This window comes from Colletotrichum truncatum (assembly GCF_014235925.2).
Source record: "Colletotrichum truncatum strain CMES1059 chromosome Unknown Contig_0005, whole genome shotgun sequence".
In the NCBI taxonomy this organism is placed as follows: domain Eukaryota; kingdom Fungi; phylum Ascomycota; class Sordariomycetes; order Glomerellales; family Glomerellaceae; genus Colletotrichum; species Colletotrichum truncatum.
Window position 1 is genome coordinate 1,108,585 of NW_027222402.1, and position 16,491 is coordinate 1,125,075.

The following is a 16,491-nucleotide window of genomic DNA, read 5'->3' on the forward strand; positions in this document are numbered from 1 at the left end:
AACCGGGACAATCTGGTCTTTTTTTTTTTTTCACATTGCGAAAAACGGGGCAAAAGCGACCAAGGTCGGGGGCCCAGCCCAGACCCATTGAAAAAACATCGACGCCAAAAGAGCGCCGCCCTACTAGTAGTTGTCTCCCCTCCCCTCCACCCCCCTGTGTGGGGTTGGGGTTGAGAACGGAGGGAATGGGGAGGGGAGGGGGGTAACCATCGGCCCCGTCGCGACCGTCCCGCCCATCGTACGAGTGTTATCTTAACGGACCCGCGACAGCGCGCATCGTTTCGTGGGGAATAAGGTATGAACCGGTAACGTGCTGAAGAACAGATGAACCCCGGATGGGGAACGCGTAGGCAGATCTCGGGGGAAGGGAAGCTGACACGGTTTTTTCCCAGATCCAATCCGGGGGAGCAAAGTATGGGGGGGAAGAAATGAGGTGATGTAATGTCAGAGTGGCGGGTTTCGTGGTGTGATTTTGACGGCTTTTCGACATCACGGAATTATCACAACAACAGGGAGGATTAAGCGGGGGAGGGAACTGTCTGGGGATACGGTTAATTCCGTGTGTGTGAGTCACCAAGAAGAAGAAGAAGAAAAAAAAAAATCAAACCATTGAATTGGTGAAAATTTTTATTTTCCTTCATTAAGATGTGTGATACCTGTATGCAGGTTCAGCAGTGACACCTCTGCGTCCACAATGTCACTGAACAAACTTTGCCGCGATGCAATTTGTATAATTTTGATAGGCGTATTTCGGTAAGTGGGTAATGTAAATGAACCGATAATAGCCTGTATAATAAAAACAAACCTTAAGAAGCCTTCTGAAAAAGAAACGACAAGAGAGAAGGAAAAAAACTCTTCAATTGGGCCAAGCTTTTTTGCTTCAGAAAACGGTGCCCGATCAGGACATTGGCCAACTTTCTCAAATCGAGTCGTGACCCTTGCCGGGCAGAAGAATCCCCAAGAAATCCTTCGAGGCACGACAGAAAAAAGACGGCGCCTGAACCACTGCAAGTAGCCGACCGCCGGTTACTGGGATGCCTTGTTTTCCCTGTCATGGTGGAGCCCATGGCGCCGGTTGTTGGTCTGGGCAAAGTGGGCGTTCATATACTTCAACAACCAAGACACCAAGACACCAAGAGATCGGTGACTAAGATCCCGAAAGTCAAGACATCAGTAGGGCTCGCACTTTGCTCACCAAGCTTCACGCCAAGTGCTGGGCGAGGTGCTAGGCGCCAAAGCTTGTCCAGAGTAGCGCCCGCCATGGCGTTCAAAAACAAACATCACAGTATAGGCAGATTAGAGATGTATGGTAATTAAATCATATTTGTATTTCGTTCAGATGATCATTCGCGCTTTTAGCTAGCGCGCTATGGGGGTATTGTGTGGCATCTCATCAAGGCTTTTCTGCGCCTTCTCTTGCCATATTCCAAAAATCCTAAAAAAGCCAGATGGTGTTGTAATCATGTTGACATGTAGTCGGAATTGCTGATTTCTAGCAGCACATTTCAAACAAAAAGTCTTTACTCCTTGCGAGCATTCTCAACGTTGGAGGCATCGATGCTGCCCTTCTCCTCGTCGTGTTCGTCAATAACCTTCTTCTCCGCGACTTCGCCTTCAACACCGGCGACAGCATGCTCAAAGCTGCGGCCGCGACGCTCGGGACCGAACATTGTAGTGACGACAATGCCGAGGGCGATGATGGCCGTGGCGATACCCATGACAGGGCCGTAAGCCTCGACCTTGTGGCCCGAGGGAGCGGTGACAAAGGTCTTCTCGGCGATGGCGTTGACAATCTGAGCAGAAGGAGACGAGATCATGTTACCCAGCTGGTAAGTGATACCAGGGAAGGACGAGCGGAAGGCAGGGGGCGACAGCTCGTTGAGGTGAATGGGAATGACACCCCAGGCACCCTGGACGAAGAACTGCATGAAGAAGCCGCTAGCGCTAAGGCTGCGCTCGCCAATGGGAAGGATCCAGGCAGGAATGAGGCAAGCAGAGATGAGAGCTGAGACGATGATGGCGCGGCGACGGCCAAAGAACTGGGAAAGGTAGCCGATGATGGTTCCACCAACACAGGCACCGGCCTTCATGAGAATGGAAGCGCGGGAGGCACCAGCGTTGGCCATCTCCTTCTGGGCGATCATGAAGGTAGTGTAGGAGTCTTGCGAGGTGTGGGAGTAGTAGTTGAACCAGGTCATGAGAATGATGCAGTAGACGCACATCTTCCACTCCTGGGCAAGCATCTTCTTGGTCTCCCTCCAGAAAGCGCCAGCTGAGGCATCCTTCTTGCCATGGGCCTTGGCCTCAAGGAACTGCTGCGACTCAGGGAAGCAAATGCGGATGAGACCAATGGCAATAGAGATACCAGCGGCAATCCAGAAGACCGTCTTCCATGTCTCAACGGCACCACCGACACCCAGGTTAGCGCAGGCAGCGAGGACGTAGCCGAAGGAGTAACCCTGCTGGAGGATACCAGACATCAGACCACGGGCGTTGGAGCTGTGGGTATATTAGCTTGTGTTCAAGTAATGGAAGGACTCGGGTTGACATACGGGCAGTGCTCAAGAGCCATGGCAATGGCGTTTCCGTAGACACCTCCCATGAACAGACCGAACAAGCTTCGGACAGCCAGGAACTGCTGGAAGGTGCTGCTGTAAATGGTGGCGATTTGCAAAACACCGAGAATAATCATGTTGAGGACCATGGGCCACTTGCGACCATACTTGTCACCAGCCAGACCGAAGAAGGCGGCGCCGACAGAGCGGAGCAGAAGGGTGAGAGTGATGGCAGTGGTAATGTCGGTCTTTGATCGGTCGTAGTACTTGGCCAGCTTGGTGGTCTGAATGGAGAGGGCGTGGAAGTCAAAGGCATCGGCGGTCCAGGCGCAGAAACCGCAGAGGAAGAAGAGCCAGTCGCGAGCACTGAGCTGCGCCATCAAGCTGAAGGGGTTCTTGATGGGATCAGGGTCCTGCCATTCTGTGTGCGTCTCGCCGTCGGGAGTGACAACGACAGTGCGCTGCTTCCAGATGAAGAGGTCCCTCAAGGACTGCTTGGCCGTAGCCAGGACGCCCTTGGCGACGGGGTCGGCAGGCTCACCGGTAGACATTATGGATGTCTAAGTGTTGCTCGGGTGTGTAGAAGCTCCTCTAGGACGGTGTCTGATATGCTCAAGAGAAATACCGGGCAGAAGACTGGGAGAGAGGGTGAGGAGGATGAGGCACAACTGAAAGAGTTCAAAAGGTTGAGATGAGAAGGCAGAGAGGCGTTCTATATACTTTGAAGGGCCATGGATGGCCGGGAACTTGGGCGAATCACCAGACGGTCCAATGTGTCGGTGCCAAGAGTTCACCAGACATGGGGTTATGGTGGATCGAGTTTCGAGAGGAAAGGTGAGAAACACACAAAGAAGGCTCAATGTTGAGAGTCAGGGTGGCCGGGATGGCACCGACTCTGTCACGGTTTGGAGAAGCGATCATCTCCCATGATGGAACGCTGCAGTCCGGCGTGTAGATTAGTGCAGACAGGCTAGCCAATGAGGGGGATGGTGTTCTTCGTGGATGCGTGGAGAGGTCGGAGCTGGCGATGCGGGGTTGGGGGGAAAAAGGGAGTGAGGAGAAAGACCAGGAGCCCTTGAGTATGCGAGGAGAGAATGGAGAAGCACATCTGGTGGTGCTAGCGCTGGCGTCGAAGCACGAGGCAGAAGAGGTGCATGGTAGGGGTGGGTAAGGGGGGCAAAGAGGAGGTAGGGGATAGTTGGGTTGGAGCTAGGGATCATGATGATTACGAGACGGCGGCAGCCATGCTGGGGAGGGGACATTGCATACGATAGTGCAAGGAAGGAAACACCCACACGGGATTCCGCGCGTACGGGAAACGGGCTTCGTTCCGGCACATGATGGATCATCTCTAGGGCCGTGAGCTATAATGTACAATGTTGGGCAGGGGGGGCTTGTTTGAGTAGGCCGTGGATATGCATGCGTATGTAATGACAAGATGGCAGCAATGTGCCCCCGTTGCGACAAGGTGAGAAAGTGAGAAGCAATGTCAGCTGGGGCGGGATCCAACACAGCTGATGATCTCCACTTGGATTCGCCGGCCAAACACCCTCTTCTGGAATTATTGTTGAAAACTCTTTGAATAACGGACCCCATACCGCATTGGCAAGGGGGACATGATGACGGTTGAGGCGCACAGCATGTCACACGTGCTTCATTGCGCTGGTGGTTTCGGTCAGGGTGCTCAGAACTGGGTAAGCAAAATCAGAACAGAAGTCGTGAGACAGGAGACGATGTCGCAATGTCGATGAGGTTGGACCGCATCAGGTTGTGGTGCTTTGGTGGTCAGAGCCGTGTAAGAAACGGATGGGGAGGAGACAGAAGAGCGAGGGTAGAAGGCTGAGAATAGAAACGGTAACAATGACAGAACCAAAAGCGGGGTATCATTGTATGCAAAAGATTAATTTCAAAACACGTGAGAAGAGAGACCAAAATTCAGACTCGAAACAAGAAAACAAGAATTTAAAAAAAAAAAAAAAAAAAAAAAAAACTTTGCGCCCAAAACCGTTACAGGGAAAGAGGAAAAAGTAAGTCCTGGCTGTTTGTGTTTTGGTTGGAGGGGGGGCAAGACCGACGGGGAAAGTTGAGAGCGACGTTGCATCACAAAGAGTTATTCCAAGTTGGAAAAGGGAAGGGTAGCGGCCATGGGCTGGTACGTACTTTCCGCTTCGTCAATCTGTATACCGATTTGAAGTAAACGCAAAGGGTCAACCATAGTGGACAGGGAGGCATGAGTCTTGTCATGGTCACGCGTGCTTCCTTTTCCGAGTTCTGATAGGAAGGAAGTAGCCTAGTAAGGACAGAGAAAGCGGAAGGAAGAGAAAAAAAAACAGCAAGAGCGACTGCCGGCCCCCATCGTCTAACAACCCCTGCCTGCTGCCCGGTCCTTCCTTCCTTCCCACCATCCATCCCGTCCCGGCCTGGAAAAAAAAAACGTTGACGAGGGAGGGTGCGCCTCCGTAGCCTCCTCCCCTCCGGAGTGGTTACTCACTCACTCGCACCTGCTAATCACTAGTCACACCAAGACAAGGTAGGTGCAGGGATGGCGCCGTTCACAAACGTAGGCCAAGACACAACGGGCGATGATTCTGCCAAGAAAGTGCTTGTATCCTTCTCGGCAAGCCATCCCGTTACGCCAAGTTGCTCGGCGCTGCGAGGGGAAAGTCGCCGCACTATTGACGAAATTGACGACGTTGGCCTCCCAGCAGCGAAAATGAACGTCGTCTTGTCAAATGTCGTCTTGTTCCCAATCGAACGGTTCGCGAGATCAAACGAACTGCTTTGACAAATTTGACGACAGGGTGCAACTGGGGGGTAAATGGACTGCGCTAGTGTCCCATGTTCCCACCGTAAAAGAAAGGAAAAGGAAGGGGGCTGCACCACGACGGAAATGCTGGGGAATTAAGCTTAACGAGCGTTGTGGCCTGATGCTAACAGTTAGACTGCTTGTACTGGTGGCACTTTGATAAGGGGAGGGTAGGGACCATTTTGTGTCAGTCAGCATGTCTTGGCCAATGATGGTGCTCGTCCGGGCTGCAAATTCGCGCACTGATGCGCTCGTGGTGTTGCAAGCCTGGATGGTCGATGCAACGGGCTCCAGTTGCTCCTCCTTCTTTCTCCCCCCAATCCTAACTGTCCAGGTTCCTTCTACTAGCATTAGCTTGCATTTTTGTTTAAGGCCTGTTGGGGCCTCGAACTGACCCCGTCTGATACGGCCGTGCACTGGACCTGTTCTTGCCCCGCTAACACCGTGAAGATACGTATTCTAATACAGATAGTACCACAGCAAGCTCTCCCCGTTTGGACTTTCCGTCGTCGGGTCACAGTCCCACCCCCACTGTCACTTGCTGATACTCTCCGCCGTTTGGGCAACCACCGTCCCTGCCTGCTGCAAGCTGCTTGTGCAAGTGCATATACCCTTTTTAGTCTTTTACACGTACTGTAAGTCCACATCCATAATGCTTGCCAAAACCCGGAAAAGTCCAGCCAACTGGGTACCTCCACTTCTTAGTTGGTCGCAGCACCGACGCCGGTCATGATCCACTTTTCAGTCTTCGAGTCTCGGCCATCTTCCGACTCTTTCCTTCCCCGTGCTTTTACGACCCTCCACCTCCACCACCACCACCAACAATCCGACTGTCATTCAAACGCCGCTACTCGTTCCCTTTGTTCCAGCATCCACGCTTACCAAGGAGAAATCCACCCCCATGCTCTTCGTCTCCATATTCTTTTTGTCCATCCAGAGCAGTTCATCCACTCAATTCGAGTCATGTTTGATTTGACGTGGCGACGGAAGCTACGGTCTACGTCCAACTAATCGTCAACTTGACCATGGCCTGGGACGGACAATGGCCGACATTTCAACCGTTGCCAAGCCTCTAGGAATCCAGCATCCATAGCTGGCGTCAGTAGTGCCCTGCAAAAAGTCCCTTCAGAGTTGGCTATCCAAACAAGATAGACCAATATGCACAACAAAAACGTCGGATAAAATTTGGGATGCAGATGCTACTTGGGCCGGCATTTGCCCTCTCCGAGGCACGCGGAGCCACCCAACCTTCACCTCATCTCGCCGTCTCTTCCACCCTGGCTCGTCCCTGCAATCCGATGTCTATCGTTACCACCTCGACCTAGGCCACCCGCATCCTCCTCCAGACTCCTCCAGATTCGCCCCCATATTCTCCTCCCTTCTCCCCGCCTCTCCAACGTGGTCTTCTCTTTAACCCCAAACCCCGAATTTGCTTTGCAATCTGCGGAGAAAAACGGGCCCATCAACATCACCAAACCGGATCCTTTTCGCGCTCCTACCATTACCGCTAACCATATCATCATGTACCTCACTGCGGCTGCCACATTGCTCCGCTCTCACCACCACCCACCACTCAACACCATACATAATCAACCCTTACCGCAACCGGCCAAAACATCTGCAGGCGCATCTCCCGGTTGTTTCGAGATCCTCTTCAAGGCCTCCTCGCTTGTTCCCTCAATCGTGCCCGGCATGCTGCCGCGAGCACAACCCTGAAATGTCAATGTTCCTAACCCCAACGCCGCTCACTGTCCGAATCTAGCCGTGATCGCGGGATGCAAGTTGTCAATCGCCATGACACAATTCTATGCAGCCCAAATCGAGGATACTATGGCAAAGATTCTCACCAGAGCGGCGGTGAACCTCAACCCACCTTGCAATATCACCCACGTGCTCTTGGTTTGAAACTGTCATTATTAGTACTACGAACTGCCTTCGACGATGCACAACAGCCACTAGCCAATCGGGCCATATAACTAATCCTAGCCACTAGGATATGACATTAGTGTACGCCCGGCACTCCTTCGGCCCTCGAGCCTCCCGCTGCCCCGGCTGCCGTCTCAAGACCATGCCAGTTGCCGCTAAAATTACTACTAGTCTTTGCGTCGCTTCTAGAAGACCACATGCTCGTGTATTTGAAATTTGAATTTGGCTAGCTCTCAGTGTCCTACGCTGGCTGGTATACGTATCGCTGCAACCCTCCCTCCTTGATGGGGTCTCTGCCACTCCGTTTTGAGCCATGGTCCACGTCAGAGAACGGTTGGCCTGTGACAGCACGCCCGTGCTGCGTGCGACCCTGCGAATAGTTCACGACCAAACAGCTCAAACTCTTCCAATGTTTCTGATGGTTTTCAGGGTCCGTCGCAAATCCAGAACGCAATTGCTAAGTTTAGATGACAGGATCAAACAGAGAAACATGAACGTCGGGAGTCGGTCGCATCACTTGCGCTTCAAGTTTGTTCTTGTTAGTCGCTTATGTTCTACTGACCCACAGTTCATCTAGCCACTCATTGAATTCAGGCCATTGAAGCTCAAATACAAGAAACGCCAAGACACCGAACCCATATTTTCCCTTCCATGGTCTGCCTTCTTCTGATTTCACAACGTGGCGGCTGCCTCCTGCTTGGCATCAACTGCAACAAGTAAACCCCCACGAGGATTACCATTGCGCTAGAACTCCTGTACGCCAGCTAGGCGTCATGTATCATCCTCCCACGAAGACGGGAAGTCGTGACTTGGCTTACGCATCGTCGACGCGCCCGTGGAGAGTATTCGTCAGGCTATGAGAAAAGTCGTCGCCGAACCACACCCACCTTGTCGCGCCAACAGCGTACGGTAAACACGCCGGACGGCCGGTCTTGTTCCCGGACATCTTCATCGTTCCGGGACATATTCGTGCCCCGATCTTAGCAAGGCTGCGATTCCTTCGCTACGCTTTTGCCCAGCCAGCCCTCGTACAATTTGTAGTTGTTCCCAATGCGGGTCGTTAACGTCGGGGACATGCCGATCTATGGTCTTCTTAATGCGGGTTACTGGGGAACTTGCTCCAGGTTTTGGGGATGCGGAGATCTACGGAGATTGCCTCCTCTTCAATCCTCGTGGTTTCGTTGGACAATTGTCAGCAGAGACGTCTCTGCAAGGCATCAATACTGACGGCGAACTGACAACCCACAGAGCTGGAGCATGCCCAGCCAATATTCATGGGGCGAAACGCATCGCGTCAACGAGTAACTTCTTTTTACGCTTGGCTCTGTAATACTTGTCTTGGCATCTTACGATACTGATAAGGCACTTGGGGCTGTGCGGTTTGCTAATCAACCGGTTTTAAGAGTTACAGCTTCATGACAGTTGAGTGGAATTCCCTGAGGAGCCGGAACGAACAGTTTTCTAGTGCGAACTTGGCGCAGAACCTCATCCCTTGGTACTCCGGTTGGCCAGAAACTCGATTTTGATTAGGTGGCACAAGATGATGGCGAGGTATCTTCCTGATGTCGTCGAATCAGTATCTCAACCTCCACCCTGTTTGAATAGTAATCATTTGGCGTTCTCGATACAAACATCTTAGCCTTTATTGAACAGCGAAGGTTCACCCAACATGATGCTCTCAGTAGCATTTGGTCTAGATTGCTGTCCCTCTTCCCCGGACGCATTGATGTCATCCCATTGGTTACCTGAAAAAGGTTGGACAGAAAGCCTAGTCTAACTTGTCTTTCGGGTTGTCGGTGTCCAGGGATACCCGGCCAGCTACACGGCTTTTCCCATTGCTTTGTCGATCGCGCTGCCTACCGTAGCTCGTGCTACCGTCTTATTTCAGAGGGACCTGAGATGTCGCATTCTCATTTACGCGCTAACATGATGCACAAGTAACATTGAGTCACGCAGGCTGGCAGGGGGGCCGGATATCACTTCTGAGAACTGGGTTACGTGGGATGGCTTTGTATGTGAGTATACACGGGCTACCAAACGCATCTAAATTCAGAAAACAAATTAGGATGGAAACTCAAACACGGAGGCTGCTTTGGTCTCTGTCCGACCTTGAACGATGTTGAAGCTTGTACTCGATGGTTCTGACGATGAGTAGTTTACCGTACAAATCAAAGTCTACGGGTGCTAGATCGTTAGTGCTAATGAAATACTTTGATTTAAAATGCGCAACAAGGAACTGCGGTGGCGAGGAGAAAGTTATGTTGGACCATTACGAAGATTACTTAGTCCAGGGCGTTCTAGTTCAATACGGGCTCCTAGCCTATCAAGTTTGTATGGTCACACAGTTTTAATTGATCAGGGACACATATTCAGGGTTTTTGTTGGCCGGAATGTTTGACATTTTATCGTTATCTTGGACAAAAGTTTGACCTTGGCAAGATATCTCTGTTTGTAACACTTTCTTTCTAGAAAGCCCATTACCTCGCTACATCCAGACTGCCCTAGAGTTACGGCGCATTCTATCTTGAATCTTCAGTTCTCCCAAGTCTGTACAATTGAAAAGTTAAGAAGACTCATTTTGTTCCGAAACTACAGAAAATCATCCAAATAAAGTGGCTTAAGCCTCATATGTAGTGGGGAAGGTATTCATAACTCCAGCGGCAAACCGATGCCATCGCATCTTGTGTCTGCAAAGAGATGCCGGTTTAGTGGCCGTGTCAGGAATAATTAGTTTCTAGACAACTTGACTGAAGTAATCGACTTATCTACAACTCTTAAGCAAGATGAGATTTTGATCGGATATGCCAGATTCCTAGCTGTCGTAAAATATATGCTTCCATAAGTGAAGTGGCGATACAAACCCGCACCCTTCGCTTCATGACCCTATTTTAAGAAATTCATTCATCTACAACCTCTCTGTTCCGCACGCTCTTCGTTTCGTCACCATATTAGCTGAGTAATGGTAGCGCATAATGCATCACGCGGAAAGCCATAGATCTCTTCTTCACTACCGTATTACAATTCCATCCTTCTCGTCGTTTCTTACTAGCTTCAAAGTGCTACGGCAAGATGTTCTGGAAGATGGTCATCTGAATGTGAAAGCTGGAGGCTTCAAGCAATTTTCAATTCGGAATGCCGATTAACCCCTCAGGAATAGGACAGAGAGGTTATCGAACGGATTCCAAAGCCCGAATAGCTGCGAATGCTGCAGTCCGTACTAAAAGAGAACTTAAGAATGACCATCGAGGGTTGAATCCTGCAAAACACTTCTCTTTCTGTACTTCAATTATTAAACTCCTTCAATTAGACGCCTCGCCGCATTTGATGAGAAAACTTTTCTCCTCTAAACACGACCTTATGATTCATCTATCCCTTATCTTTGCGTTTTTGATCAGGTTGCCGACAACTTTCCCAAACCTCATTTTCATATCCTCTACTGGAATCGAACCAGATCATTTTGTTTCCCATTAACGACGGAATATCAGACATAGGTCTTCCTTCCCATCATCAGGCAAACGATCAATCGACTGAATTCTGACTACTGCTATAGCCCCCGTAGTCTCCAGAGTGCGTACTCCAGGACAGATATTTCTCAACACGTCACTATCGCCGAGTGTCGACTGCTGAGATAGAGCGAACAGCTCGGGGATCGAATCCCAGCCCTCTCCCACTTGCTTTTCTCACAAGTACTACATTGTGTAAGCAGTGGCTACAAAAGCATGCAAGAAAATTACTGCCGCAGACACCTAATTAAACCATTCTTGTATCTTTCTGGTGAATCCCCCAAATATGGCCTTAGCAACTATCAGTGTTCTATTTTTGCCTTGTAAACGTGAGCTGTTAAAACGTCTCGACTGAGTCATTTATTTGTATCATATTGCGGTATAGACTTTCAGAGCCGTAATTCCAGTGGTCATAGTCCCACGCTGGAAAAGAAACGCCATGTCCAGAGGTGTCGCTGCATGCCAGCATGAGAAATCCCATCGGCGAAGAATGTAGACAAAGCACCTCGAGGTAAACAAACTGATAATGAATAATTTCCGAGTTGTTGAATCAAGAGACGGAGCATGTGCCATCGCTACCAGTCTTTCGAGGAGGGAGGGCGTGAAAGGGGTCCTGGTCTTGGGCCTTATACTTGCCACTACGCCGCCGCATGACGATGTATCATAGACTCTAGGAGACAGCAACTCGTACCAATTGGACTGAACCATAATTTGCCTATATAACTGCGGAATTTTGGATGAAAACCGCCCCAAGTATATGGGACTTCCATCGAATCCAGCTCGCATCGACGGTACTTCCGTAAAAGTCGGAAGACAATACTTGATCTATTAGCTCTTCGCTCCTCAATTCGATGACAGAATTATCTTTGGCCTAGCAGGAATTGATGGTGCACAGCGTTACGGTCAATACGGGGGGAGTTGCTGGTGTAGTTTGTGTTGTTTGCAAATGACGAGCAACGCCAAAGAGCTCGTAGATCCGGCTTACGATTCGACTGAAATTTTAGGAACACCGTCTGGGAGCTTTTGTTTCAGGACAACTGTCAAGTCTTCTGTTGACTCGGTAGTTCAAAAGTACGTCTGAACAGCGCTTCTGACAATAACAGAGACAACGATGACTGACATATTTGTGTTGGCATACTGTGACCATGTGTCTAACCTTAGGAAACTTATGCTTCGCAGTGTTCCCTGGTTAGTGAGTTTCAGAGAATTTTGCTCAACTTGAGCCGTACTTACTTATGGGACTTCGGTCTTCAGATACTACTTCCATGTCTGTGTAAGTATCCAGTTAGGAGGGTATGGGGCAACACCAGGATGGGTGGCCTGTAAGCTGAGCAGGGCCTCTCAGTAGAAATTCACTGCAGGACTCTGGAGCACTGCGGTCGGAGCGTAAGTCGTATACGCCCATGAATCCCCTTCTTTGCCACAGGCACCAGCAACGAACATGTTCTTCGTGAGACTGCCCACGACGACAGGTATTAGCAACAGCGAACGGGAGTAATCCCAAAAACTGTGTGCTATCTTGTTACTGTGTCATGCAGTTGGTTTCTAAAAAGTTGGACCGTCGAGAAAAGTAACTATGCAATAAGTGAAACCCTGCAGACCGAAAATGTAACGTATGGAAGCGTGAGTGGTCGGTAGAGCAATGCGACTCACTCCCTGTGCAAAACTGTCAAAAGCTTTTCGTTTACAAACAGGTGAAGAAAGATCCTCGCCATAGATCCAGAATATGTTGCCCCTATATGCGGATCAACTACCCTCGGTATCATAAGAACAGCAGTTACCGGACCAGCAAGCAGGGCCAAAACGCCGCTCAAGACAAGCAAACCGACCAAGGATCCTTTTTGTGCCCAACTCCGGTTGCGAAAAGATCGAACGCCACCCCCAGAATTGCACGGACCAGAAGAAACTGAAGAAATATCAAGTCAGAAGACCGCTGCGCGTTAGTTACGATTTTGTATGAGATTGACCTGTCTTGCGCACAGGCTTTGTCGTATTCCAAAATGCTAAGTGACACTCTACCTTTAAGCACAAGTTGACGACAGATTAGGTCTAATTCGATAGCACTCGTTCTGGCCGTGCTAAGGAGCTCCTTTGAAACATGAGTAAATCTTCTGGCTTGAATAGGAAGCTTGAAAAAAGATCGCAAGGCAATTCGAAACAAACAGACTGAACCACTCACTTGCAATTTGGCGGAGATTTGTCGGGAACCGAGCTTCAAGTCATCCTATTTAAGGTCACCCTAGAACTCACAACTGTTGAAATACTCACGAATGTTATACGTCAGCAGAAAGGTTGATAATGTCGCCGGTATAATGTGAACAGTGGAGCTTCCCAGTACAGCGCGTCGTGATCTGTGGATGAGAACCTTCCGAGGCTCAGATCCGGTGAATTATCGAGGCCTATAGGTTGTATCAATAGTCTAGTATCTGTCTTTGTACAACCGGCGATGTTGTGTTGTGCGAGCAACGAGGTGTTGACTTCAATGATGGCCTATTAGCCTGTCTCGTCTCTGGCCTGGGACTCGGGCTACTGGTAGGTGATGGATCTGACATTTTTGCTGCAATTTAAGACTCCAAGGAACAGGCCAATTAGTAGCAAATGTACGATTGTCAGCAAGGTAGGAGAATATGATGCGAAAGGCACTGAGGGGTAACAGACGACGGGACTATGCCGGGTGTAGGAACTATTTAAGAAAGTCAATGTCAACTGTCATTAGGCTGTGCCAGTGGGTAACGTGGCCCGGCCTTGCTCTGGTCAGAATTAGCTTATAATGGAATGGTTAAGCTAGTAAGCACGAATATTCTTGTTCTAGACATAACAATCTTCCAGATATTTGTGTTAGGGCACAGGTGTAAATGAGCTGGATGTTTTCAAGGCTGCTGCTCTTTAACCAATCGAAGCGTTAAAGGAATCACATCAAGCATGCCAGCTGAACTACCTTGCAGTTCCAAAATCAGGGTGAGTCAGGTAACTCGATTCTAAACCATAGATCGCCAGTTACAAGTATCACATTGACTACGACCTTCAGTAGAAATACCTTATCGAATTCCTGAGAGAGACAACAGAGTTGATACCAACACGACGGCCCGGGTGCCACTGCAACCCGTGTTCTGCTTATAGGAACAAGAAACTGAGAACATATTTGGCAGCGTTGATTCCTCGAAAAGAAGACCTCCATACTGGCTTCCGCTAAAGCCATTACTCATTGGTATACCGACTGATCTCTGTGGTCCATTGTCATTCCGCCCAACTTGAGTCGCACCGGACAGAAGACGCTATCCGTATTGACTTCGTCTTGACCAACTCTTTAGAGACTCTGAGCTTATCTGAGATGTTACGAATTGAATCGTATAAGCCAAATGTCGCGATGGATTCATTCCATCGCCCCAGGAGCCCTTGACATGACGTAGTCGGGTGGGATGACTGCCTTGAACCTGTGCTTATACTGGTAGCTTGTTTCTTGATTACTTTTCTGAGCAAGACACATACTTACACATAGAGAATTCAAGCTACTTTAGTTCACTAAAAAGTAACGCCACTAATGCCCTCAACCCACCAAATATGGCACTTGATTTGGCGCAGTGTTTTGTTATTCAATGAGATATTTGGCAATTGAATTATTTGTTCTCAGATAGGTTTTTTCTCCTATAAGGAACCTCCACAACTGTTACATTTACAAGTTGATACCCTGAATGCAATAGTCCCTCACCAGTCGCATCCTCTCAGGACCCATGCCAAGGCTTTATGCAAGCTACCTTCATTTGTCGTGCCTATGTTATGTGAAGAAGGTAAGATGCATACAACGTCGAACTTTCTACCGAGCCTTAAAACAACCACAAATGACCTGCAATTTTTGAGTAGTTGGATGTAGTCATGCTTATATTATACAGAACTCGATGGTTCAAGCGTGAACTCCTGCAACCGTTTGCGACATCGCACAGAATGAACCTTGCAATTCAGATTTCCGTTTACTTAAACCAGGATATCTAAAGCTCTAGGCCTTCACGACCGGCAGTTAATAGGAATCCTAGTCACACGCACTCTAGGCTGTGCCTCTCCCGACATCAAATGTTTCGCTTCTGTGAATCAGGCATTCTAAGTTTTAGATCACTTCACACCCTAAGCGGCCAAATATGATTCTCCATACCATTACAAACAGGATCCAGAGGACCTACTCTAGCATGGCCTCTTTACATCAAGTATGAACCTTGGGCTTTATTTCGCTGTCGGCCTGTGAAATTGTCTGAGTGTTGGATGTCATAACTGCTTTTCGGCCCCGTCTCGTAATGTTGCACTCTGTGGCACATCCGGGGCTGTTCTGGTAGCAGTTGCATGTTGCATCTCTCACCGCTTGCACGCCAACCCTTCTTGAGGCCCCCTACGCATTGCAGACATTGGCGTTTTCTGCATGATGTCACCAATCAGCTAACTGTTTGCTGTGTCGCAGAGCAAGGTCCATACTCGGATTGCGCTTTTCCATGTCAGATTTGGTCATGTGCCTATTGGAGATGGCCTTGGGACTGAATGACCGAAAGGCAACCGCCAAGCCGGGCAGTGCAGCCGCTCCATGGCTCGGCGGGGTATTGTCATTGGCTTTGTTCTGACCTTCTTCTTGTGCACAGTTCCTGCATGGAAGAACTCCATTAGTATCAATCCATTTGTAATGGCATACAGCCGCAAAAGGATCTTTGGTTTCGGTAGACAAGAAAAGCTATTGGGTAACGTACCTCAAAGTCCACCTGTCTCGGGCAACCAACACCGCCAAGCCGCCCACCATGTGGCGCCACGGGTCGGGATGTCCGTCGCTCATATTTAAAACTCCACTGTCCCCCACAGCTTGCTATTTGAGGAGCGATCAACCAACTTACAGCTTATACCAAAATCAATTGCTACGTATTGATCTTGAACTAACACAAAGTCGTGCAGTAGTTCACTACAGAGGCGTCTAGAAACACCATGTCGGAAAAAGATGAACTCGCTGATACAATCCCCCCCTCCTATAAGGAGGCTTCGCAGCCAGGCCAGGATGTCTGCCAACCTACGACGCTCGTCCTCAAGAACCAGTCGATCCATGCCCTGACACCAGAGTCGCCGCCGCTGTACCGCCTTAGCCTGGGGATTTCGGAACTTTCAGAAATTACCACAGAAGTAGAGTTGTTTCATGTTGAGCCCAGGAAAGACGGATCGGGGCGCGACCGCCATATATACGACCTGCGGTGCATGCGTACTGGACCGGGCGGCTTACTGGCCCTGCCGTCCGACTCGCCGCGGTACTACATTCAACGCGCTACCCGTCGTATTCCAGGGCTGCAAGACCTGGGGGTCAAAAAGGGCCTCTCGATCATACCAGGGACCACACGCTCAACCGCCGTGCCTGTCGACGTATATGGCAAAACCAGCAAATACAACATCACCAACTTCGTGAAAGGGGGCGCAGCAGTGTTTTCCACCAAAGGCCACGAATGGACTGATGCCCAGGGAAACGCCGTGGCGGTTATGCACGATGACACAGACAAGCGGCACAGCTTGATTGTGACAGCAGCCCTCCCGTCAGCCCAGCTCCACATGCTCGTTGCTTTGTGGTGCTGCCATGTGTGGGAATACGGGATTGCACATGCCGAAAAAGTCCACGAGGGACTTGACGGAGGTAATTTTATTTGAAATAGCGTTTTCTTGCACTGGTGATTGCGTCATTATGTGT

General features: G+C 49.7%; 2 protein-coding genes across 2 annotated transcripts; one reads left to right on the plus strand and one right to left on the minus strand.

Moving 5' to 3' along the window:
- Positions 1–1,520: 1,520 nt before the first annotated feature.
- Positions 1,521–3,106, minus strand: CTRU02_208329 (Carboxylic acid transporter protein-like protein 1; the record flags this gene model as incomplete). Its single annotated transcript, XM_036725729.1, has 2 exons — positions 1,521–2,499; positions 2,553–3,106. The coding sequence occupies 2 exons, from the start codon at positions 3,104–3,106 to the stop codon at positions 1,521–1,523; spliced, it is 1,533 nt and encodes a 510-aa protein (XP_036582443.1).
- A 12,640-nt stretch (positions 3,107–15,746) lies between these two features.
- On the plus strand, positions 15,747–16,451 carry CTRU02_208330 (uncharacterized protein; the record flags this gene model as incomplete). Its single annotated transcript, XM_036725727.1, has 1 exon — positions 15,747–16,451. One exon carries the CDS (start codon positions 15,747–15,749, stop codon positions 16,449–16,451), a length of 705 nt encoding a protein of 234 aa, XP_036582442.1.
- Positions 16,452–16,491: the final 40 nt, after the last annotated feature.